The 23,073-nt window shown below is 40.0% G+C and overlaps 2 protein-coding genes across 2 annotated transcripts in view; one reads left to right on the top strand and one right to left on the bottom strand.

Annotated features, from left to right (window-relative positions):
- PKD1L3 (polycystin 1 like 3, transient receptor potential channel interacting) overlaps positions 1–23,073 on the bottom strand; it is a 39,623-nt gene that overhangs the window by 14,069 nt on the left and 2,481 nt on the right. Inside the window, exons 3-29 of the mRNA XM_086758451.1 lie at positions 21,499–21,684; positions 21,304–21,414; positions 20,733–20,880; positions 18,839–19,059; positions 17,776–18,180; positions 16,573–16,671; positions 15,804–15,853; positions 14,564–14,681; positions 13,722–13,929; positions 12,873–12,993; positions 12,478–12,619; positions 11,798–11,998; positions 11,437–11,582; positions 10,775–10,969; positions 9,792–9,917; positions 8,218–8,400; positions 7,034–7,158; positions 6,107–6,233; positions 4,800–4,934; positions 3,880–4,105; positions 3,277–3,470; positions 2,619–2,849; positions 2,297–2,398; positions 1,906–2,084; positions 1,425–1,571; positions 747–946; positions 408–625 (exon numbers count right to left, since the gene is read on the bottom strand). Coding sequence (XP_086614577.1) covers positions 408–625; positions 747–946; positions 1,425–1,571; positions 1,906–2,084; positions 2,297–2,398; positions 2,619–2,849; positions 3,277–3,470; positions 3,880–4,105; positions 4,800–4,934; positions 6,107–6,233; positions 7,034–7,158; positions 8,218–8,400; positions 9,792–9,917; positions 10,775–10,969; positions 11,437–11,582; positions 11,798–11,998; positions 12,478–12,619; positions 12,873–12,993; positions 13,722–13,929; positions 14,564–14,681; positions 15,804–15,853; positions 16,573–16,671; positions 17,776–18,180; positions 18,839–19,059; positions 20,733–20,880; positions 21,304–21,414; positions 21,499–21,684 — 4,544 coding nt within the window. The remainder of the gene's footprint in view (positions 1–407; positions 626–746; positions 947–1,424; positions 1,572–1,905; positions 2,085–2,296; positions 2,399–2,618; positions 2,850–3,276; positions 3,471–3,879; positions 4,106–4,799; positions 4,935–6,106; positions 6,234–7,033; positions 7,159–8,217; positions 8,401–9,791; positions 9,918–10,774; positions 10,970–11,436; positions 11,583–11,797; positions 11,999–12,477; positions 12,620–12,872; positions 12,994–13,721; positions 13,930–14,563; positions 14,682–15,803; positions 15,854–16,572; positions 16,672–17,775; positions 18,181–18,838; positions 19,060–20,732; positions 20,881–21,303; positions 21,415–21,498; positions 21,685–23,073) is intronic.
- BCO1 (beta-carotene oxygenase 1) overlaps positions 11,948–23,073 on the top strand; it is a 39,692-nt gene continuing 28,566 nt past the window's right edge. The window contains exon 1 of the mRNA XM_086758339.1: positions 11,948–11,963. The gene's annotated coding sequence lies outside the window, so the exon portion shown is untranslated. The remainder of the gene's footprint in view (positions 11,964–23,073) is intronic.

Genomic DNA, 23,073 nt, shown 5'->3' with positions numbered 1-23,073 from the left:
CAGGCAGATCTCAATGAGTTCAGCAAGAATCAAAAATACAGCTTACTTGCCTGAGGGCCTAAGCTGAGAAAGATGAGGTCTGTGATACCTTTTATCTTCACTGTTTTGCTTCATGTTTGCTTTTGACCCCTGAACGCAGTGGTTTTGGTCGCACATAATAATTGTGCGAGGGCTGGGATGTACATAGGCAGATCTTGATGAGGCCCATTGGCCCATGGAAGGGTTCCATGTAGACGGGTAACTGAGTGCTTTGCACCAGCGTGTGACTGGCTTTTCACTTCAGACAAGCTGAAGGGCCTCTGGCAGGGAAGATTGCTGCTGTTAAAGTGGGGGTGTCAGTGGTGCATGGCAGCAGAGGGCAGTGCAGGGCTCACTGGGGAGCAGCCACAGGGACTTGCCTTTATCACCGCCTCTGGAGTGAGTGAGACAGCCTGGGTGACCTGTGGGGTAGGAGGTAGGCTTGGGGACACTCGACCATTTTTTCCTGGCTTCTTCTCTCTCCCCTGTGTGGCTGGCCGGGATCGTGTGTTCCTGAAGATCTGCACAATGAGCAGGTTGATGGGGAACATGAGGAGGGAGCTCTCAAAGCCAATCATCACTTCCTGCCACGTGAACTCGATTTTACCTGTCAAGATCAAACAGGGGAGGAGTAAAAATAACCCCAGGGACCATCAGATTTCTTTCCTGTGAAAAAGCCCAGATTCTGCTTTCTGTTCCCCTGCCTAAGCAATGATGAACAATGTTACCCAAATCCATTTTCTGCTCAGCTGGATCCTTTGGCACTCCCCAGAACATGATACTGGTCAGCATGGTGCAGAGGAGCAGTGAGAAGCAACACGACACACGCTGGGCTCGTGTGAAGGAGCTTCGTGGGGAGCGGCTGAAAACCGAGTACCAGATGTGCCCATCCTGGAAACCCTTGGAGGTCTTCATGAAAAACAGATTGCTGGGAAGGAGGAGAGGAAAATCAAGTAGATGCTTAGAAAGAAGAAGAAGAAGGGAAGAATAAAGTTCAGCTCATAGCTATGAGAAATTACAAAATATCATGGCTTGATTTGCATGGAATCGTCATAGCTATTTATGTCCTTTCCTTCTGACCACACTATGGAGGGAAAGGTAATCATGAGCAGTTTCTATATAAATTGTTAGGGAAACTACACATAAGAGAAGATAAGGTGCTTGGGTTTCTGTGTCTTGTCAGGCTGTCCTCCTTTAACACCAGTATTTCCAGAGTAGTGTTTTGTTAGGGTAACAATTGGACTTACCTAACCGTCATTCCTCTTTGCCTTGTTCAGAGCCTTCTGAGGGCAATGGAAAGACCTCCTTTGTTTTAATTTTTGTCTAAGGCTTTGATCTTTTTTATGTATTTGCCTTTCTAGACTGATTGTTATAAAGATTTAAAAAGTCCATAAGACAGAAGGTACCTGAACTGCTTCATGTCCTGTTCTGTAGCTACTGGGAACACTTTATCAAGGACACATTCTCCAATATCAATGGCTAGCCAAGAGTTACAGAGGAAGTACCATTTCTGATCCCATGCCAGATCATAGACCAGTACTCGATTGACATACCTGTCAGAAAAACATACAGGGCACATTCACATGTAACTGAGTGGTATGAAATTCAAGACTCATCAGGACTATGGAGGACAATCTCTGGCCTTTGGCTTTTTAAGTTGTGTCTAAACTGTAAGGCACAGAACACATCCCATCCTGTACTGGACGCAGGATATGGGAAGCACTCCTGGTCCTGCACTTATTATTAATCTGCAAAAATGAGAAACTAACACTTCCTTCCTTTCTAGAACTGTAGAAAGGATAATTTTCAAATGCTAGAAAAGGAAAATCGTTATCTTTATAAAAAGTATTGGTGGATACTTCCCAGGGTCTCCAGATCTCCACTTACCAGGATGGACTGTCCCCTGAATTATCATGCCACAATCTAATACGCTGCAGTTCCCCAAGAGGGAAGAAGGTACAGAGTAGGAAAACATCCACCCCGCCACGTTCAAAGACTGGTGTATCAGGATCCGTTAGATGATGTGGCTCACTTTCTCCTTCCAGTCCATAGAGGGTGAGAGTCACCTGGAGAATAAGATGTCAAAATTCATTGCACAGCTCAATCCTGTGTACGGTAATTCCTCTGGCATACTCTTCCTGCTTTCATCAAATCTAAGGACTTTCTGGCTTAGGTGTTTCATTTGAGCCATCCTGTTTAATAGCCTCGGGTGCTCCATTATTCATCCAGTTCTCTAAATGAGTGTATAAACTGTCTTACTGCACAGTGCCATCGATACCTTGGAGGTTGTGGCTGCCCCTCGGCGGTGTCCTGTGAAAACTGTCACAAGGTAACGATACTGAGCAAAGGGGTCATTGTCCTCCAGTACTGTGATTTTCACCTGCAGAGCACACAATACAGTGTGTTAGCTGTTCTGTAAGTATGGATTCCTTAAAGCTGTGGATAGGAATTTGTCATCTTGTGAGCAATGCATATGCTTACTAGGAAATGCAGAGTTACAGGGAAGGGAGTAGGATCGGTTGAAAACTTCCTATTAAAACAGGCTAGGCAAAGCGGGAATTGGCCTAAATTGATTCGGTCTTTATTAGCTCAAGACTTACTTTGGCATCATCCTGGATGTCTTTCCTTCGAGCCCAAATAACTACAAGCACATATATCAGAAAGATGCATCCTACAGTTGTCACCACCACAGGATTGTCCACAAATGTACCAAATAGCTCTGCAGTTTTGCTGACATCTATGGCATTGGGTATGATGAAGAAGGAGCTTCCGAAGAAGGTGAGATGATTGCAGAGGCACTGTGTGTTTCTAGGATTTGTTTTTGGTCCTACCTGAAAAGTGGCAAAATTTCCTTATGAAATATTTGGCTTCAGAGTATTAGATAACTTACCAAGCAAATGAAAAGACAGTGCTGGGATTGCTAAGGTAGTGTGGAGAGCTGCTATACAGAAAAGAATCGTTCAAGTTCCAATAAGGAATATTAATTCTAATGTCTAGCCAGAAACAGGCATTATAATATAATATAGCCTTGTCAGAATGCTTCAATTTCTTCTTTTATAGAAGCTCATCCCAAGAAATTGAAATGGAAATGTCATTTGAAGTCCAGTATGACTGAATTTGAGTTTATCAAAACATCTGAGAATAATCTTGTTTTATGGTGTGAGTTCAATGCTATCAGTTTACTACAGGATGGTGGTTATAAGGGCTGGCTTTGAAGTATATAATATAAATAGTTTTGTTTTGTTTTGCTCTACTTACGTGACATCCATAGCTGTTCCAGTTCTGCTGGTGCTCATCCCAGAATACACAGCGGGATGCAAAGCAAGTGACAGCTATGGTTAGCCTGTCGTAGACTGTGGCATCCATTCCCACATCTTGTAAAACCATGAAATAGTAGGTTCCCTCTCCAAAAATGAGTTCTTCTGGGCTAAGAACCCATGTGTTTGTCTCACCTTGAACATACATATTTTAGTTTCAACGTTTATATAGAAATGCTAATTCAGAAGTATGCATCTGTATTGCATATAATCAAATAAACAAACTGAAGGAACAGGTATGAAACAATCCTTAGCAAGTCATTGTTCAAAGCATCCCACTCTTTGCTCCTGTTAGTGATCCCTGTATACTAGAGACTGGAACCCTGAAGCATGACAGATTGACACTCCTTGTAAGAGGTTTCTTTCCAGTTAGATGTCTGAACTCATGGTCAAGGCTCGTTCTACAAATACATGCGTGCGCTCTAAAGCTGAGGATGAGCACTCCCAGTACTGACTGCCCTTAACTTGCTATGGGTGGTGGAAGTCTTTTGGTTACATAAGCCCAGAATGCACAAGTTCGTGGGTCACTAACAAATTGCCTTACCTCCAGTAGTTTTCTGATAGAACAGATGATTTTTCATATCATAGTTAGTTTCATTTGGACGATAACCGTACCCTAAGTAGAGTATTAGTGGAACATCATGTTCAGATTCCAGGTAGATCACTATAGATGTGTTTTCAGAGGTAACATTGACTTGGAAAGTGCTAAAATTGCCCAGATTCAACAGAATCCTATCTTCCTGAGCTGCTGAAAGCCTTGGTAACATTATCTGTTTTTAAACAGAAAGACATAGCTTTAAAAACAACAAAGCATCTTGCTTCTATTGTCTGTAAGCACAATACAGCCACATAGTGGATAATGTTTTTCATAACATAGGGAAAGCATAGCCAGCAAAAAATATTTACTTCAAAGTTATTTTCTTGATACAGTCAGCTAACCTCTGAAAAGTTCATTTGAAACCTATGTAGACTCATCACAAAGTCCATGACCCTTGGTGCATGTCTGAAAGATGAGATTAGGAGTGAAATGAGATTATAAGTGAAATAGCGGCTACATGAAGTGCATGTCTGAATGATTTAGATGTCAGCTAATACACGGGCTAGGAAGCCCAAGCAGTAGTAATATGAACGTACGGTTGTTGGATGATGAAATCAGACATTGCACCATGTTTCAGGATGACTGTAATCTGGAGTCATTTTCCACAACCGTTAGCATTCTCACATCCATTTAAATGAAGAATGATACTTCTTTTTTTAAGAAAATACATAAATATTTGTTACTTCATTATTTAAATCACAGAAATCCCTCCATCACCAATGCAGACACCATGATCCCATTATATGCTGCAATGAACATGACCACTATTTGCAATCACTTATCAGAAGGCAGCAAAAATGACCATTTGTAAACAGAGAAAGGAAAAAAGGGAAAAGAGGGAGAAGGATAGAAAATAGTGGGTTTACCTCAATGTTTTCTTTGAGGTTGCTGACTGGTATGGTCAAGCCATCCATATCAGTAAGACTTAGACCTCCCACTGTTCCACTGATGTCAAAACTGGTGTCACTGGAGAAAAAGGGATTCACGGCAAAGCTCACCATCTATTTGCAAGACATTAACAAACAGTTGTGAGCTATTGCTAATATTTCATTATATTCACACTCTAAATTGATGAATAGATAAATCTTGAACTCGGACCCAAACAGTACTTGACTTTAAAGAAGCCTGCACACAGATGTAAAAAAGAAGCTACCTTATCTCTAAGGCAAGCCAAAAACAACCCTTGAAAGTGATTTTGATTCTGACATGTGATGTGTGCACAACAACGTATACTGCTTTCATTAATTCTAACCCTCTTGCCTTTTAGACACCAGATACCAAAATGGAATTGCATAAGCCTCTTTCAAAGTTAACTCCACCAGAGCTGGGCTGTGGCACCCCTCTTGGAGTTAGGAATAGAAGTTTATTTCTACTACGATCGCAATGCACGGAAGAGTATATCAGAGTCCTCAGTCCAATTAGAGGATTCGGGAGCCTCTCCTAACGCTCAGGTAAGACAATGAGTGTGTTTCCACTGGTTTCAGTGGGCTCTGGACATTTTTTAGCAGAGCTGGAAAAGATAGAATGAGAAAATCTGTATATTTTGCAGGTATTATAAGGGTTTCCTCAGAGTGTCAAATCAACCAGAGAGGTCTTTAGAAAACTTATTATAAAGGTATGACAATAATATGTGATCTGTTGTTCTGAAAACAATAAAACCCACCAGATCCTAAATCAGGTCAGGGATGTGTTATCATCAGGACACTTGCAGGCCTTTAGTCTGCTACAGGACCTGGATGCTTCAAAATAATTTATTTCTAGCTGGGATGCAACAGGACTGCTGCATTAGTTTTAATGGTGATATGGACTCTGAGCTGTTGCATCCTCCTCAGAGCATTAGATGTAAACAAAGAGCAAATAGATTTATAGGTATTGATTCATTCCATTGCCTTCTCTAGCCATGCGAGTATGAAGCAGGAGTGTACGTGAGGGGCTTGATGGAATGGTGAATTTAAGCTTTTAGTCCTCCTTAGCTTACTGAACCAACCTCATGCAATTAAGATAAGTGAAGGCTTCTTTGACCAAAAACATTTCAAATTATTTTCTTGGCATAACAGGAGGGATGGCTTGTGTGTTTGTGTATTTGTTGTAAAAGGAGAAAGGATTCTAAAACCACTAGACCAAGAATGTAAGTTATAGATCAGATTGAGTCAGGTAAAAGCTGTTTACTTGCCCTTATATCCACTGTTTCATCATCAACTCCTGAAACACTGAGAGAGGAAGCAGGTGGGAGAGTAAAGCTGGCAGAGCTGGAATTGGAGATATTAATGGATGTGCCATCCATGTTTTCTGTTTGTAGTCTGTCCAATTAGGGTTGGACACAAGCAAAACAGAATAAAAGAGAAATAGAAAGAAAGAAAAAAAAAAAAACATCAACAGTGTGAACTTAATGTCTAGAGAAAAAGCTTTCTCACTTCATGAATATAACTTAGCTGGAAAACTATTTCTAACTCCACCAGTAAATACTTTTGTACATTATCTATCCCTGACGTAGTACTCCACATAATGCTACGATAGAAAAAAAGGGGTGGAACTGGAGTATCTGGGTAGGAAGTTGTACCCAACTAGGTGTACATACGTGAAATACGTACCTGAGTTCTGTGTGAACATGCTCCTGATTTGAATGCACCGTTAAATGTGGATGAAAGCTAGGCTCTTGGGGAATGATTTAGGGGTGATTATAGGGAATGGAGAATGCTCGTTAGGCTCCTCATTATTGTATTTGCTTCTGCCAAGCTGGTTACAATTCTATATCACATGTCATTATTGGCAACTTGGAAAAAAAAAAACCCTTAACTGGCATGATGTGAGTTTTACACATAATTTCAGCAGCTACTACCTCGTCCAGAAAATAGTAGTAAATTCTCTGATGGTCAATGAAGACACAGCGTGAGAATTTCTGAGGTGGCTTTATTGAAGCTAATTGGAGTCCAAGCTGTTCTTACTATCAGTTAGTAATGACAGCCTCATTGCACTGTTGAAGTTGTCATTATGCTACAGTATTTAGTTGGGTGGTTCCATTTAAGGACAATGTAATGAATATTTGGGGCAAATTTGATTAACTATGGGCAGCCTAGGTGGGAGACACTGTTCCTGTTACCTGTGGATATACATCGTGGCAGAAGGAGTGGTAAGGACTGTAGGTTCCTCATCTGGTTCTTTCCCAAACAGAAGGGCACTCTGTAGATTTTCAACTGTATTCAGGAGCTGGTGTGACACTGAACTCTGGAAAAGGATTAGAGGAGGAAACTTCCAAAAAAGCTCCTCAGAATCATCAAGTTGCATGTTATTGCCCTTTACTTCCTTTCAAGAAAAAATACTAATTTTCAGTGTCGTTAAGATCTGGCAAACTTGGTGTTGTGCTTCTTAACCTCAGAGAAAGTTGTTCTAATCAGCAATTCAGTTTCTATGATTCTCATTAAAACATTGCAGACAGCAAATAAATATATCTTACAGCTTTTACTTTTGTATTCTATTATTTATAACTTCTACACATTGAAAGTTGAAGCACCACAAACATGACATCAATGTAATGCAATATATTCCTGCGCTTCTATACGTTAATACCCTTTAGCTGCACACTTTAGTGTTTAGTTACTTACAAAAGCAAGACCTAATTATGTATTAATTGTGTGTTATTAGTGTGTTATCCTGGGGGAGTTCAAACAGTTTATAACCTTTTCTCTCAGGTTAGGTTTATTCCATGCCCTACTCCCTTCCAGTCATGGAAATTAAGGTATATTCAGCCCAGGAAGGGTACAAAGGCTATTGTGACAATTCACATATAGATATGAAAAGATAGGACCAAGTAAACATGTTGCATAATTCTGAGTAGAAAATCAGACTGGGCTTTCTGGGAAAAGTGTATTCAGCAACCAGAGCTGATTCCAGCTTTGAAGTCGTGGAGCTGATAACGAATATTGAATACCTGTGGCTTCCTTGAATTATAGGGCAAAAGGAGGGGATAGAATCCAATCTGAAAAAATCTCTGTGTTCCTGTCATCCATTAGAGGTTGTACACTGATGCTGTGTTCTCCAGTGCTCTGTCCTGTTCAGGTTTAGATGTAACAAATCTTAAGCGGCTTCTATCATCTTCATTAGCAGACGATTCAGTCTAACAGGTCTAACCAGAGAGAATTTTCCTTTGATATTCAAGTCCATCATGGTGTCACAGTGAACCTTATCCAATGCCAATTTAAAAATATGAGAGGCAGCAGAACTTTTAAAAACCTTCTGAAGCAAACAAATGTTCACACACTACAAACTGGACCAAACCAAAATTACCTGTTCTGCCTCTGGCACTGAAGCGTTTGCAGCTCTGATGTCTACGGAAGCTTTGAGGACATTGCTCACTGCATTAAATAGATAGTTGGCTGCTTCTTTTAACTTCTGATCATCTCTGCTGTCCTCTGTGTTTACACTGAGCAAGGAAGCGCTGACATCTTTTAGAGTGTTGCTAGCTTCCACCTGCGTGGGAAACAAGGGGAAAAGTTTGTATGTGTTGGTGCTGCAAATGACAGAAGTGACACTTGTGTCATTGACTGAATATTGCAACATAAGTAATCTCATGGGACTATTTGTGGCTAACACTGGTTTTACTATAATTATTTGTGCTGGTGTAATACCTCAAACACCAATAAAGATTATATACAGATGGTATATTAACATGTAATACAGACCTGAAAAATGCACCCTGCTTCTAAAGATTTAATCCATAAAAAACATTAATAACATCTGAAGGAAGCTTGTCTGTCAAACCCTGGGCAGGGATACAGTTTCGATATACAGTAAATAGTAAATTAGGCTGTACTTTGGGTGATGTGTCCAAAAGTACTACCATATTGTGAAGTGTGTATACATTTCGGCCTTAGTTTCCACAAACCCTATTGGATTATCAGCAAGTAATACCTTTGTCCTTGTGCTGTGCTACATGCCAAAGGCAAATGAGTTTTACAATTTTTATTTTGTGCCTGAATGCAGCTAGTGATCACTTTGTTACTGTGAAAACACTGGCCAGGCTTTAGCCCAGGATGGTGATGGAGCCAAGGAAATTCTTTGCAAGCTTGGACGTATCCATTCCCACAGTCTGCAAACACTTGGCAGCATTACTGTAGGGTGAGTGCTGCATCTGAGCTGTGTTCTTGTCTTGCCAAAGTTAACTGCATACTGCTGAAACAGTCCCAAGCCATTGTCTGGCTGCAACCGTGTAATACATCAGAAATCAAGACAGCTCTTTTTATTGCCAGTGTACTTGGGAAACTTCCCCAGTGACAGTTTGTTCTGTCTTCCCATTGCTCACTATTTATGCATAAATAGCATCATCTACTAATAATGTCATGTTGCCAGTTCAGATCCAAGAAACAATTTTGCGAGGCCAATCTGAAATTTGTGCCCAGTTCCTCTGGGTGCTGCCTTGCTGACAGCATGCCTACCTGCATTTTGTGAGAGTGCATGGATCAGGGACTAATGGATCTGGACAATTCTAGAAAAACCCTCCTGGGCTCTTTTTCTTCAGGATTCTAAGAGTGCTTTACAAGACAAAATACACCTCCCACCATACCTCTGACTAAAATGTAAGGTTTCCATCTTAAAGATGTGTCATAAAATGTAACTGGCCAGATGGGTAGTTACAATAGCCTGGATTGTGGTGGTTGCTCAGGCAATGTCTGAGAGTACAAATTTGCTTACTCTAAACAGCAACATGTATTCCCTTCTGGTCAAAATACACATGCTGGTACAGTTGAAAAAATGGGTAAAGAACAGATAACTGTAAGGCACCGAAACTCTTCCAAGGTCGGTGGGGTGCAATAGAGTCTATACTGTTAGTGAGAGGAGACAGAAGGTGAATTACTTCCTACCTGTGCTGAGACAGACAGCTCTTCACTCCTGTACGTGATTTCTTTCAATACTTCTGACATCTTAAGAGCAGTCTGCACTGATGTTACGTTAACAGCAGAGAGAGTTGTCAGCATCAGCCCTCGGAGCTTGGGATGAAAAGGGATAATTAGGCAAAAGAATAAGATGCTAATTAGGACTGTGCAAGTAGTGCTGTATATTGACAGCCTGGCTTGCCGTAAATTCTGCGGTAGTGTAAGACTCTGCAACAAGGATCACTTGAACTGATACGAGGTCTACTGACAAGATGCCACTTGCCTTAGTAACTGTGTAATCACACGTTCTGCGTTACCTCCCAACACAGTGCATTTATACACTTAACATCCATTAACAGCAAGGAGAGTTACTTGTGAGAATTTGTACTCATGTATGTGAATTACTACATAAATGTCACTTCCAGAGAAAGCAGAGCCATGTATGATTGATGTTACTCAAATAATGAATCATAATTGAAGGATACATTGCATTTCTCTAGATCTTTTCATCTGAGGCACTCAAAGCATTATGCAAATATAAGCCTATAACTGAAACGGAAGCTGGTACCTGAAATAAACAAACTGAAATTACCTGCCATTTAGTACTTTTTGGGAAAATTGGACAGGATATTCCTCCCACAGGAGAGGCCATTTTATTAATATTTAGATTGTTTGTGGAAAATCAGGTTGGCTTTAAGTTTTAAAACACTGCCCGAATGAGTTTAACTTAATGCAATAACAATTGAGAATGAATTCTTTTACTGATGGAAGATAAAACAAATTATTTATGTGGGCAAATAGTGAAAAATAGCTGAAACCTGTGCCAAACACTGAGATGGGTACTAAAAACTTGAAACCTCAATGGATTTCAGGGGGCGATATATGAGCTTTTTATTGCTTAAGAGCTGACAAAGAATGCGAAGAGTCCATTATATTGCACTGTACTGCCAGAAAACAAGGGTCTGGCTGACCTCTTTTCGTGTGTTCATCTGTAAAGATAAGTTAGAGCTTTCCTCTTGGATCTCTTGGTTCAGGACTGAAGTCACCGACTTATACAGCTGGAGAAGACTCATGCTGTTGTTCCCATCTCTTAGGATGGTGTTTGCCTTCTCAGATACAACAGCTTGCAGGGTCAGGTTCCCATCGATCATAACTGCGTGTCCAACCTGATGAAGAAATCAGATATGCTCTTAACATTGCCAACGCTGTTATAATTATCTTTTAACAGTTTCCGCAATCATCTTAATTGACAGCCTAGCTAGAGAACACTTTGTGTTCTCAGTTTTTAATGTTTTATTTTTAGTGGCCTGATAAGGATCTCCTTTCTGGGGCACTGGGGCAGAAGCAGGAGTTTTCTGGGGCCTACACAGAGTAACTCCAGGCACACTAAATACAGCTTCAGCTTCCCAGTGTCCAAATTCATCTTTTAAACTTCTGTCCTAGAAAATGGACAGTGGAAGATTCTTTTGACTACCTTGAGTCCACAGAGAATAGTCTCTGGTAGCCAGGAAATCGGTGATTACGGCACATTCAGAGGGAAGTAATACGAATAAAAATGGGAAGAAGTCCCAAGTGAATTGCAGGCTAGATATCAACGTGAGAGATCTTGAAATAAAGCAATTCTACTGTGTACCTTCACTGAAGCATTAGTTTGAACTGTATCACCAAAGTTGTTGCTAACAGTAATTGTCATATGTAAAATGAAATTATTTTCCTCTTCTCCACGTGGAAGATAAACTGGGAAGAGTTCAGGATCCGGACCACAGTGCAGGAGATAATCTGAAACAGGAAAGAAGGGATCACCTACCAGACACCACACAGACACCGCCCGTTCTCTAAGAACAGAGGACCCGGGCTTGCTCTGTGCAGGCCCAATTCACTCGTTATTAATCTCCCTGGGGAGCACAGCAGGTTGTACCTTTGCTTTTGTTAGCAGCAGTGCTTGCCAGAAGCGCAGAGAAGTGGTTAACCAAACAGTTCACCTCAGGACTTACTTGATTTCAGATAGAAGCAGTATGTGAGCTGCCTGTTATGACTGGATTGGCATGAATCTGCCAAGCAAGGAGCGCTGCAGGAGACTGCGAACGTGGTGAGCACCGATCCCTGCTTGGGAGACACGGCACATCTGGGGATCTCGGGCGGAGGCATGGTGCTGACAAGGTATGTTTCCTCCCCGTAGCCACGCTGAGTCATTGCTGGGAGTGGAGGGAGCAGAATGTCAGCAGTAATTGTGCCCTGGCAGCACTGATCTTCAGACATTAATCTTGCCTACTCTAGCAGCGATGCTGTTTGTTCAGGCACCAGAAATATCAGGTCCCATTACTAAATGAGCCATAAGAGGAAAAGAACTTAAAAACATAATAGTGTTTGCATTATAAAGCAAAGCTGTATTATTTGATCAAGTATTTAGCATAACTTCATTTCCAGGTGAGCCTTAACAAAGTTATTAACAGCTTGGAGTAAGATAACTGAATTTGTCCTGCTGTGCACCAGCCCAGAACAAACTTAACTCTTAATTACTTTAAGGAACTCACATATAAAGTAACAGCTCTCAGCTTGTGGCCTAATTTAACTTCATATTTTTCAGTGAGTCTGTGTGTGTGTGTAACGTCAGTGTAATGTCACAACAGCAAAGACTGTCTCAAAGGAGATGAAAAACCCTGCTTGCCCCTACCTGTTACTTTAATCTGAAAAGCTTCTCCCTGTGTCTGCAAGAAGGAGCTGTTCATTTTCAAGATGGATGTGTTCCTTTGGAGCAAATTCAAAGAGTTCTGCCGGAAACTAGTCAGGCCACAGGCTAGAGGGAGGGGCGTAGACTGGAAAACCAGATAGGAAAGGAAACATGAGAGTAGAGGCTCTTTGCCGTGATTTCTGTTGTGATTTATCAGGAGCAGTTTGGTGCCCTTCATTACAACCCCTCCCAAGCCAGGCATCCCCTTGTCTCAGTCTTCACTATTATTTCCAAAGCATCCATGTGACCAAGTATCACTCTGAGGTCACGTGGCTTTCCCTTAGAATGGATGTTTAATTTTGTGTGTGCAGTATTTCTGACAAATCTGATGCTCTCACCTTGGTTTGGAACGTGTTATCTAAATACCAGTTATAATATATGGCCTGGGAGTCCTTCTCTCCAGAGACACTCAAAACAACTTCATCACTAGCATTCACCGGGTTGCAGTTTGCCTCACACCTATAGGGAAGTAAGATGAGAGTTACAGGGAGTAACTGTATGAGATGTCATAGTCTTTGGTGTTGATTGCTTTAGTCTTATTTGATTAAAATCTGCAAAAGCCCTGCAGTATGAAACAGGTAACATCTGACTCACATATAGCAGAATACTTAATCTTAAAGCAAGAGATTTAGGATCCTTCATCTCCATTTTCAACATGACTAAGGCCCAGGACCTGCAAACTATGTTGCAAAACTGATTCAGGCTCTCAAATGAAGCCTGCCTCTATTTAAGCTCCTGAAATGATTGTATTAACAAATCATTAAAATGCCACTGCTCTGTAATGAGGCACTAGAATCTTGAAGAACAGATTTTTTTTTACAGCAGTAATGTATATTTGGGTGTCCAGTAGAAATTTCAGACATATCTTATGGCATTTGTTCCCATTGTTTCAATTAGGTTTGCATACGGAAACCTTCAACATTGGAAGGATGTAATGGGGCCAAAACCCCTAAATGGTTTTGGGAAGAATATTATTTAGTTTATAAAAGAATAATGTTCAGAAATGTGGACTGGAAAGTGCAGCAAGACTAATTTTGTCTGTAATTCCTATAATGGTAAGGTATAAATAGATTTACAACAATAAGTACATTATCACTTTACTATCATTATTATTGAAAACTGTGGCCTTGTACTATGTTTGTTTAGCAATAATATTAACCAGTGACTACTATGGTTTAAAAACAGACCTGATTTCTAGTTGCAGTTCTTGTTTTGCAGTCACATAGAGACATTGCTCATCCTGCCTCTCTTCATGGCCATGGTTTCGAACTGTAAGCCTGACGGTCACTACTGACTTTGGAGGAGGAAGGCAGGAAGGTGGGATTTGCACCTCAGTTTGATTTGTTAGGATTATCTGTTGCTGCACACATTCGTTCCACTCAGGCCAGCAAGCTCCTGCAAAACATTTCCTTTATAATTAGAAAAGTCATAACATCCCACATCTCTTATAAAAGACTTTCCTGCCATAGGTTTCAAAGAACTTTATAGAGCAAACAAGTTTCCTGAACCCAATTTAAAGAGTAGGTAGTCAGAGTTCAGTGTACAGACCGACTTCTTCAAAGTAATGTACGAGGTCAGGGATAAATATGGGGGCAGAACACAGATGTCCTGAATCTCAATCCAGTTTTCAGCCATAAATGTTTTTGCATCATGTTTGATGCTAATTATTGCTATTTTATTGAGATACATGTACCTTGCAAATGCCTAACTATGCAAGTCACTTGGGATTAGTTCTTGGCTATGAGAGTGAGGGCTTAGGATGGGCAGATCTCAAAAAATTGAAACCTAGGAATAGCCGCCTTCGGGAAAAGACAAAACTGTGTACTATGCCATATTATATACCATAATTAGTTTTGTATTAAAACCAGGGTAAGGTAGAAGGACATTCTTCAGGTACAGTGAGTGGCAAACTTTAAAGCCAGAGAGTAAACCATCCTTTAGTGAGATTTTCACCACTTAGTCTGACGTGACAGTGAGTTTGTTACTCATCAAATAGAAGTTGGTGGAAAAGTTCAGGAAATGCACATACCACAGGACCAGAGAAAACTGGAATTGTTGTTGTTATCTGACCAGCCAAGTCTTACAGTGGTGAAAGGATCCACATGGCGACTCGGTTTAATATATATTTTGTTTTTTCTTTTGTGATCCTAAATAATAAGTAAATGCATCAGTTAGGAGCATGTACAAACACATTTGTGTCTTGCCTCTTTACAATTAAGATCTGACCCCAAATCACTGTATGCAGATCTGTAGTTTAAATGAGCTTTCCCTGATCGGTGGTAGTATGGAAGTAGAAGCTATGGGAATAGAAGCAGATGGCACAGAGAAATTGTGTGGCAAAATACTCCCAAACACGTAAGTAAGTGGCTTAGGAGCCCAGCTCCCATTTTCAAAACTAATGCAAGTACTTAGGAAACTAATTCCCATTAGTTTTCCACTTCTGGACCAAGACTTTTAACTCTTGGCCATTCATTTGCATTCTAATACATCTTCTAGTACATTCCTTTTTTATCTGAATTGGATACATTACAGCCATAGATAAAGAGAAGAAGAAGGCAGCTGAATTTGTCTTTCTGTGCCATAAATTGTGACAAACTTTATATTTATATTCCTCCAATGGAATATATTCTTACAGGCAATCTGTAAAGCATGCTGCCTTCTTGTGAAGCAGTGCATCTCCTGTAGCAGCCATCTGTCTGCTAGTGTTATGGTTAAAAACTAGACCTCTAAGATGGTAACAAAATATTATATCTGGCAATTTTACTATTTAAATTTTTGCAGCTGCTAGCAGTTGATGTATCATTAGTTTGTCCATTTGCCATAAACTGGCAATATCTTCTTTGCAAAGTAACTGAAACATTTCAATACAGAAGCAGAAAACACTTAGAAACAATATAAAAATATATTAAACTCTGTTTGAAGGACAGCCCCTCAAAGCGAGGTCCACATTAGTCAAGTAGATAATTTAAAAATTCATCTAAGCACATTTCAACTTCCAAAACTGAATCACTGTGAAAAGTTCATTTTCTCTAATCATGTAATTGTTACTTGCAGGCTTTTACAAATTGTAGATCGAATGCCTGTAAACATATTTGTCTCAGAGACTTTTGGTGTAGATTTTATGTTAAACCATATGAGGCACAGAAAACATAATCCGTAATCTAATATGCTACAAATACTTCTTTTCAATATCTTATGCAGCACTTCTACTGGTAAGAAAAAATTCTAAGCATTTTGATTTTAAAGAAAGATCCTTAAATAATACTTACATTTGTCTTTTGGGTGTTTGTTTTGGAGCTGCCTTCTTCCTTAGCAGAATCTGTTTAATACAAAAAAAGAGCAGAATATTTTAGTGCTAGCTGTAAAGCTTTCAGACATCCTCAGTGAATATGACTTAAATACACAGAATTTGGCTACTGACAGTCTGAAAGACAGGGCTATGAGAATCAGATTGTAGGAGTGTGATAAACAGTCTAATTACAATAGGTAAAATTGTACCAACAAGCTAGTTGCATACTATAAAGATGATGATCCTGATTCTTCAAACATTGGGGTGTAAAACAAAATAAATTCACAGAAGGTGATAGAGTTTCACTGATGTACAAAGAAAAATTGAGGGAAAGCACTGGAAAATTCTCAATGGGATTAGTACTAAAGTCACTTTATTCCTGGTATAATCTGCTTTTGTAAATGTAAGGATGAGCCATCTAGCAGCATGTACTGACAGCAATTTATGAGACTGCTGTGATGCAAATATTTCCTGGTTTCAGAGCTATATCCTGAGCCATAAACTTCAGTAATTATTTCTAGGACAAATAGCAAATGTGCATTGTGTAACATATACAGCGTGATGCTAATTTATGACTACTTCAAAGGCAAGGAATCTGCCTTCATCAGGAAGAAGCCTCCACAAAAGTCTTCAGCACTGTTGCTGGAAGGAAAGCAATTACTAGATGCAAACCATAAACACTCCATGAAATGCTGATTGGAAAAAGACACACGTGATCAAAACCAGCACTGTCAGATTTATGCAATTACCTTCTTTATGAGAACTGTTTGCCAACACCGTGATGAACCCAAGATCCAGACTCATGTTTGAGAAGGCATTCATGGCCACCACTTTCACTAGGAAAGTACCTAGAGAAAACAAATGCCCAGTTAAGAATAGCAGTGGAACCAGTCCATCATGTTTGGAATATAAAACCCAATTCATAAAGAAAATCCTACTCTTTTCTACTAAGAGCTTTGGGGTTTTTCTGATGGTTTCCACTGCTGAAAGGCTTTTCAAGGAATATTCTTTTCCTTTATCTCATCTTTTTAATAACTCAGCTGCTTTGTCCTAGCACTTGCAATGCTGTTCTTTGTCAGCTGGCTATGATATTACCACACAGGAAACTAGAGGAGTGCTAATACTGGAGTCCAGAGGAGTTTAGGCATCTTGAGAGAGCAGCTGTCTTGTTTGAAAATTTCTGCCTGAAGGGAAGGGATGTTCAAATGGGCATAGGGAGACCCAATAAAGCTTTTAATATTTAATAATTTTAAAACATAAAATGAAATCATAATTAGCTTCTAGTGTTCCCACTTTGGCATGGGATTTGAATAGTTCATTAGAGGGAGAAATTTTTTTATCTTCTGCCACTGAATTAACTCTTAAGGACAATCTCCCTAATCCCACATTTTAAAGGCTTTGATTTCTTAATAATGGAAATAAAAAATTACTAAAAAGCTTATTCATAAGTATGTCCAACAAAAACGATGTGTTAAGAGAATGACACACAGAAAAGCTCCCCTTTTCTTTGTAATCTCTACTGAGAACTCGGATTATTAATTACTGCAGCGTAAAATGAAGAGGAGTGTAAACTTGAAAAGTTATACATATGAACTAAGAGGAGGAAAAGACTTTGTGATTCAGGAAGATGTCATCATTTGTACTTGAATTAGATTGTGCAATGAAAAAATAAACTCTGGTTCACTATGTCTTTTTTATTGCAAAAATCAGTTGAAGCCTTGCTTTCAGCCTCCACATGAAGAGCATTTGCCAGTTCAAATTTTTTAGCTCACTTGCAAGTCAGTAAGACTGTGCTGTTCTTAGTGTTCTGCAGACCAAGTTTGAACAGCTAGAAAAGCTACCAAATTCAGCTGTATGTTATTGTCCCCTACCCTAGGGTGCTGTGAGTGTTTATGTGAACTCCTCTACTCAGCTGTGAGTGTCCTAGAAACACAGGCGCCAGCATGCTGTACCTTCAGAGTGCACGGGAACGATGTACGTTCGAGGTTCCCTGTAAGGGCTGTCTTCTTCGTGAGAGTGAATTTCGTTAAATCCAGTCATCTCAAACTTCAGCTTATCCGGGGCACCATGAGACACAGAGACATTTATCTCCAAATTCTCCCCCAGCTGCAGAGTGTGAGAAGCTAATGCAGCGTGAAGACCAGATATTGGCTCAATTAAGTGAACGGCAATACTCTCCGAGATCTCTGATGCGGTTGTGTTGCTGGATGCTCGGATTTCCAGCTGATGTATCCCTGGACCTAGCAGCTCTTGAGAGGCACTGTTGAGTGTCAGATTGTGAGGGACAGTTCCTTCCTTTGCACTAGATTCAGTGAGTGTCATGTTATCTGCTGATATAATGTAGGTGACTCCATTGCCTGCAAAAAGAGTTAAAATTTCTCACAGCTTGCATAATAGGCCATCCAATTCTAGCTGCTTTGTGCAGCATTCAGGTATTTATAAAGGAGTCATGAGAACACTGCAGCAATGCAGTCGTTTTTAATAAAGTCACTTTGACTGCTTTTGTGCCCCTTTAGGCTCCCTATAGAAGTCTACCAAATGTGTTTTCTGCTGGGAGTGTAAGGGCAGTCAAGAGAATTCAAACATAAACTACTGAAGTTTATTTTTTAACTGTGCATGTGGATTCCAAAAACTTAAAGTGAGAACAAAATATACATCAGCAAATGTGACCAGCTCAGCGTGAAATCCTCTTACTCTCAATTAGAGAAGCATTTCTGTGGATTCCTAACTTCAAACATGGAAATATTCCTACTGGTTTCATGTGGATTCATGTGACTAAAGTTATGCACATGTTTTGTCAGCTTTGTGTAGAGGGAAAAAGGGTTTATACTTACGTTTGCTCTGAGAAAGAACCCCTCCAATGGAGCGGAGAGCATTCAGTTGCAGGGATGCAACAATTAGAGGGAAAGCATTCGCTAAAAAGTATTGTTTTGCATCATGAAAATTCTGCTTCTATACCCTTGGTACCATAATATTTAGCCTGCCGTTTAAATCATGCAGAGTAATTACCCTCACCTCCATCGAGTTCAACTTGGATCCACAACAGCTCCCCATACAGCGTACGGCAGTGAGAGCTGTTCCCAGAGTCGTACTGGCTGTAGCACCCAGTAATGCGTAGCTGATCCATCTTGTCTTGAACAGTCACGCGCTTCTGTGCCGTCACGTGCCATTCGTTGGTGGTGCATTCCACAAAAACAGTGAACTCCCCAGGAGATGAATATCTGTGTGTGACATTGCTGACCAGTCTAGAACAGAAAGAGGACAGCTGCTTATTGTGGAAGACTGTCCTGGGCAGTCCTTAGCCTTACGTGGTAACAGTGGCCACAGTTCCCGAATTTCTGACCTGACTCCTGCAATCACTGTCACCTTCATTTATTTACATAGAATTTTTAGAGCTGAAGGTTGTCTTTGTTCCAGCTACGGTGTCGTTAAGTATGTCTGTCAGCAGTGGTCATTCTCAAGGCGTATCTGTGAGGGTGGGTACATTTTGCTGTAAAGCAAGTAGACTACAGCTCAGTAACATGCGGCATTAGATCTAGTTTGAGAGTTGTTGGCTCTGAGCACAGACACGTGACTGTGCACATTAAAACCTGTAACAGTGCCCTTAATTCTCTATTCTTTCTTTTATTCACGATTTACCTTCTCTTAGATAGATCAGTGGAAGCTGAGGCTACTCAACATTTTGTCAGAGCACTCCCTTGCTCTTTTTTTTATGTGCAGCTGCTTCTGTACTTGCCCATCCTTGCAAAAATGTGTCTTCACTCCTGGGTCTGGTGCAGGTCCATTCATTACAGCAACAGGAGATGAACGGATATGAAGAAGTCTGTGGTAGTTGCTGTTATTACTAACAAGCATAGGGAGATGGTGAAAAGAACCTAAGGATATCTTTCTTGAATGACATACACCATGGAAGGCAAATAATATTCCTGATACTATTCTCTCTAAACTATTTATATTCTCATCATAGTACCACCTAGCAAATGCAAACAAAGATCAGGACGCATCATCCTTGATAATGCATTTTTTCATTAGTTGTTTTAATGAAGAAAAAGGTTTCATTCTAACTGGACTTCAAAAACATGCCAATGACAAGATCGGAACAGAAAAGGCAATTCCTGTAAGAGTGGGTGTCAAAGTGGACACAGGGAACAGACGAGCGTGGCTGCGAGCCATTTAGTAGGTGAAGTAAAAGGGCTTCCCGTAAAACCAGCAAGCCTCTGCTTACAGCTAGCAAATATATTTTACCTAAAGGTTTACTATAAAAGATTTTTTTTTAGTTCTTTACAGCTACAGGCATGTGTCTATAGGTCTGAAATAATGTTTACTGGTTTTAGTACATTACTACCTTTTTGGTTTTCATTTTTCTGCTCTTATTTTTCAAGTTGACTCAGGTAGGATTCCATTAGTAGACAAATTTCTAGAGCCATTCTCTGGCATTCCTAGGATTACGACAAAATCTGACTTTTAAATCCAGCAGAAAAATGTTTGATCTTTTAAAGACACAATTTCTTTGCAATTAAAACAAAAGCAAAACTCCAGAATGCCATTGTATTATTTTAAATGTTATCAGAAAATCCTCTTCACTCTTAAGAAAATAGTGCTTGTCTTTTCTTTGGCAATTACTGACATTTTCAGAAATCTTGTGTCTTAGGATCTGGAATAAATTCTCTTAGTAAGAAATAGGAATAACTTGTCAGTAAGCAGAAGAAAGATCGTGGTTGGCAGCTTGACTTAAAATTTTGTATTCATTTCGAAACAAGTTTCTGCAGAATCCGAGTGTACTGTATGGATGGTCTATTATTAATCTACTTAATTTTTCACATCTCATTTAAGAGACTTGAAGCATTCAATAAAATGCCAGAAGTGAAATTAACCAGTTGTCTGATGATACGCGAAGGATTTATCTTACGCTGGAGGGTAGTAAGGATCGATAGTGCGGCCATCTCCAGTGCTAATGATACAGGAGAGGTTGCCAGAGTATGGAGAGAGCAGCCAGTTCAAACGGACCGTGATATTTTCCAGGACAAAGCACACATCTGTTACAGCCAGCTGCAGACCTGCAAAACATAATGACAGAATTCAATGCCATTGTTTGTCTACATTTCTTACGCAATTCAATTAATTTTCATGTATTGAGAGCAGGCCTTCTCCAAAACAGAGTTGCTACTGCTGCGAATTTGAGTGCATTAGTGGTGTGACAGGGAGCTGATTGTTTTCCATACCTACTGGTCAAGATTTTTGTTGGAACATAATTTCATTTAAGTGTGTTTTATGTGTCTAATTTCCCGGCTCTATATCCTTTCAAAAACCCTCAGTTAGGACAGGGAAGCTACATTTTTGTGCCTATTTTTAGTGGTCACCACTCTTCTAGGTTCCTCCCTGAGGATGGAGCAGTGATTTTTAGGATAAATATCAACGGTCACAGTGTTACAGCAAAGAGCAGAACAGACTTTTGGTGTTGGCAGCCCCCTCCCTCTTACCTTCCTTGCAGTGGTACTGAATAGACAAATAGCTTCCGGATGCTGGGCAAGGATCTCCAAAGAAAGTGCCATCTGCTGCCACCTGGCAGGCCTGAAGACCATGACACTGGCCTGGAAAGAAGGAGCGTTTTATATGAACTAACGGGTTTCGGCACTTACTGCATGCTTCTGAAAAGCAGTGCCGTAAGATAGTACCTGCTACTTCGTCTTTGACACTGATCCAGCTGCAGTCTTCATCTGTATCATACTGGAGAGGAGTCTCTGATACACAGTAGTGAGGGGTTTTCCGTCCATAGAAGCTCTCTCCAATTTGAATAACTTCTCCTGATCCGCACTGTACAGTGGCATTGTAATTGTCACAAGCAATGCTCTGGCCAGCTTCTACCAGAAGAAAAAAAATCCAATGTAACTTTTTGAATTTCTGAAAAATTCTGCTACAGTTCTCCTGCATATAAATTTTTTTTGTTTCTCTTCCTTTTTCTCCCTTTTAAGCCAAACAATTAAGAAAATGGAAAAAGCAACAACAGATAAAATATTTTTCTATTTTTAAAATCCAAAAGTCTAGATCTATGGGTTTTACTGCCTTAAACAAAAACAAACAAAAAAATAGAACATTTTTAATTAACTAAAATATTTTAATTTAAACATATTTTTGTGGAAAACACTTAACATTTGACTGACCTGCAGTACTGGAAGGTTTAAACTTACTCCTTACTTCCAAAGAGCCTCGTGGAGGTGTGTGCATGATATTCAGGTAATTGCTCTGGAGAACAGTTTGCATATTAAGTGTGGGACCTGATCCCGTTTCTGCTACCGAAACACCTTTGTTCCTCTGGGATATTCGACTGCCTTCATTCAGCAGGACTGCTCAAATGAGTAAGGCCATATCTCTAAATGCATACGCCTCAATCTGTGATTAATCTGGGACAGTGAATTATCTTTCATAATTCTTGGTATCCTGTAGTAATCAGGCTAGTTAATACTCTGCAGAGGAGGATGCAAAAGCCTGCTCTCTTATGGGAGTGTTGCAAAAGAATGGTTTCGTTTCGGCTGTCTCAGGTTTAAATACATTGTACTCCAGTTGCTGTTTTGATCATTCCCCTTATAAGTACCTTGATTAACAGTGCCAATGTTGCACACTGCTCTAATTGTGTGCTATTATTTAAAGGCTAAATCTAAGCCTGGCTGTAACTATAGCAACATGATCAGTTTACAGATTAGAGCTCTCTAAATAAGCTTGACAAATAATTTGCTGTTAAATTCTAATACAGACTATTAACTCATGCATTTTCTTGTTCTTTACTTTGTAGAGGGTTCCCTTAGCATTTGCTATCTCAGCAACTTTTACATGGAAAAATGTACAGAACCTGGTTCGTGTTCCTATGTACAAACCCTGTTCCAATACATGTATTTTTGGTACAACAAATTGATAACCTACAGAGCATCAAATGGTAGAACAGAATAACAGCAAATAATAATAAGGAAAGCTTTTACTTGCGTTGAGAAACACAAATAATGCTAGGATAGATGACCAAAGAAAGGATGAAGGCAGAACACTGTCTGGTTAGTTTGTACATGTATGCCTATGTCAGATGACTGGTGAGATAAGTTATCAGGAATCAGAGATACTACATTCAAATAGTGGAACCATTTGGATCTACCTGTATGTTTCATTTGAAGTTTCAAACTCTCTGTTAATGTGAACCAAGCCTCACAGCAGCTGTGCGTGAAGGTGTGAGGTATCGCTGTGCCCGTTTTACGGAGAGACAA

The sequence above is a fragment of the Chlamydotis macqueenii genome, chromosome 13 (assembly GCF_036417535.1).
Source record: "Chlamydotis macqueenii isolate bChlMac1 chromosome 13, bChlMac1.mat, whole genome shotgun sequence".
NCBI classification, from domain to species: domain Eukaryota; kingdom Metazoa; phylum Chordata; class Aves; order Otidiformes; family Otididae; genus Chlamydotis; species Chlamydotis macqueenii.
The sequence above is the reverse complement of the archived record's forward strand: the minus strand, read 5'-3'. Positions and strand labels throughout refer to the sequence as shown.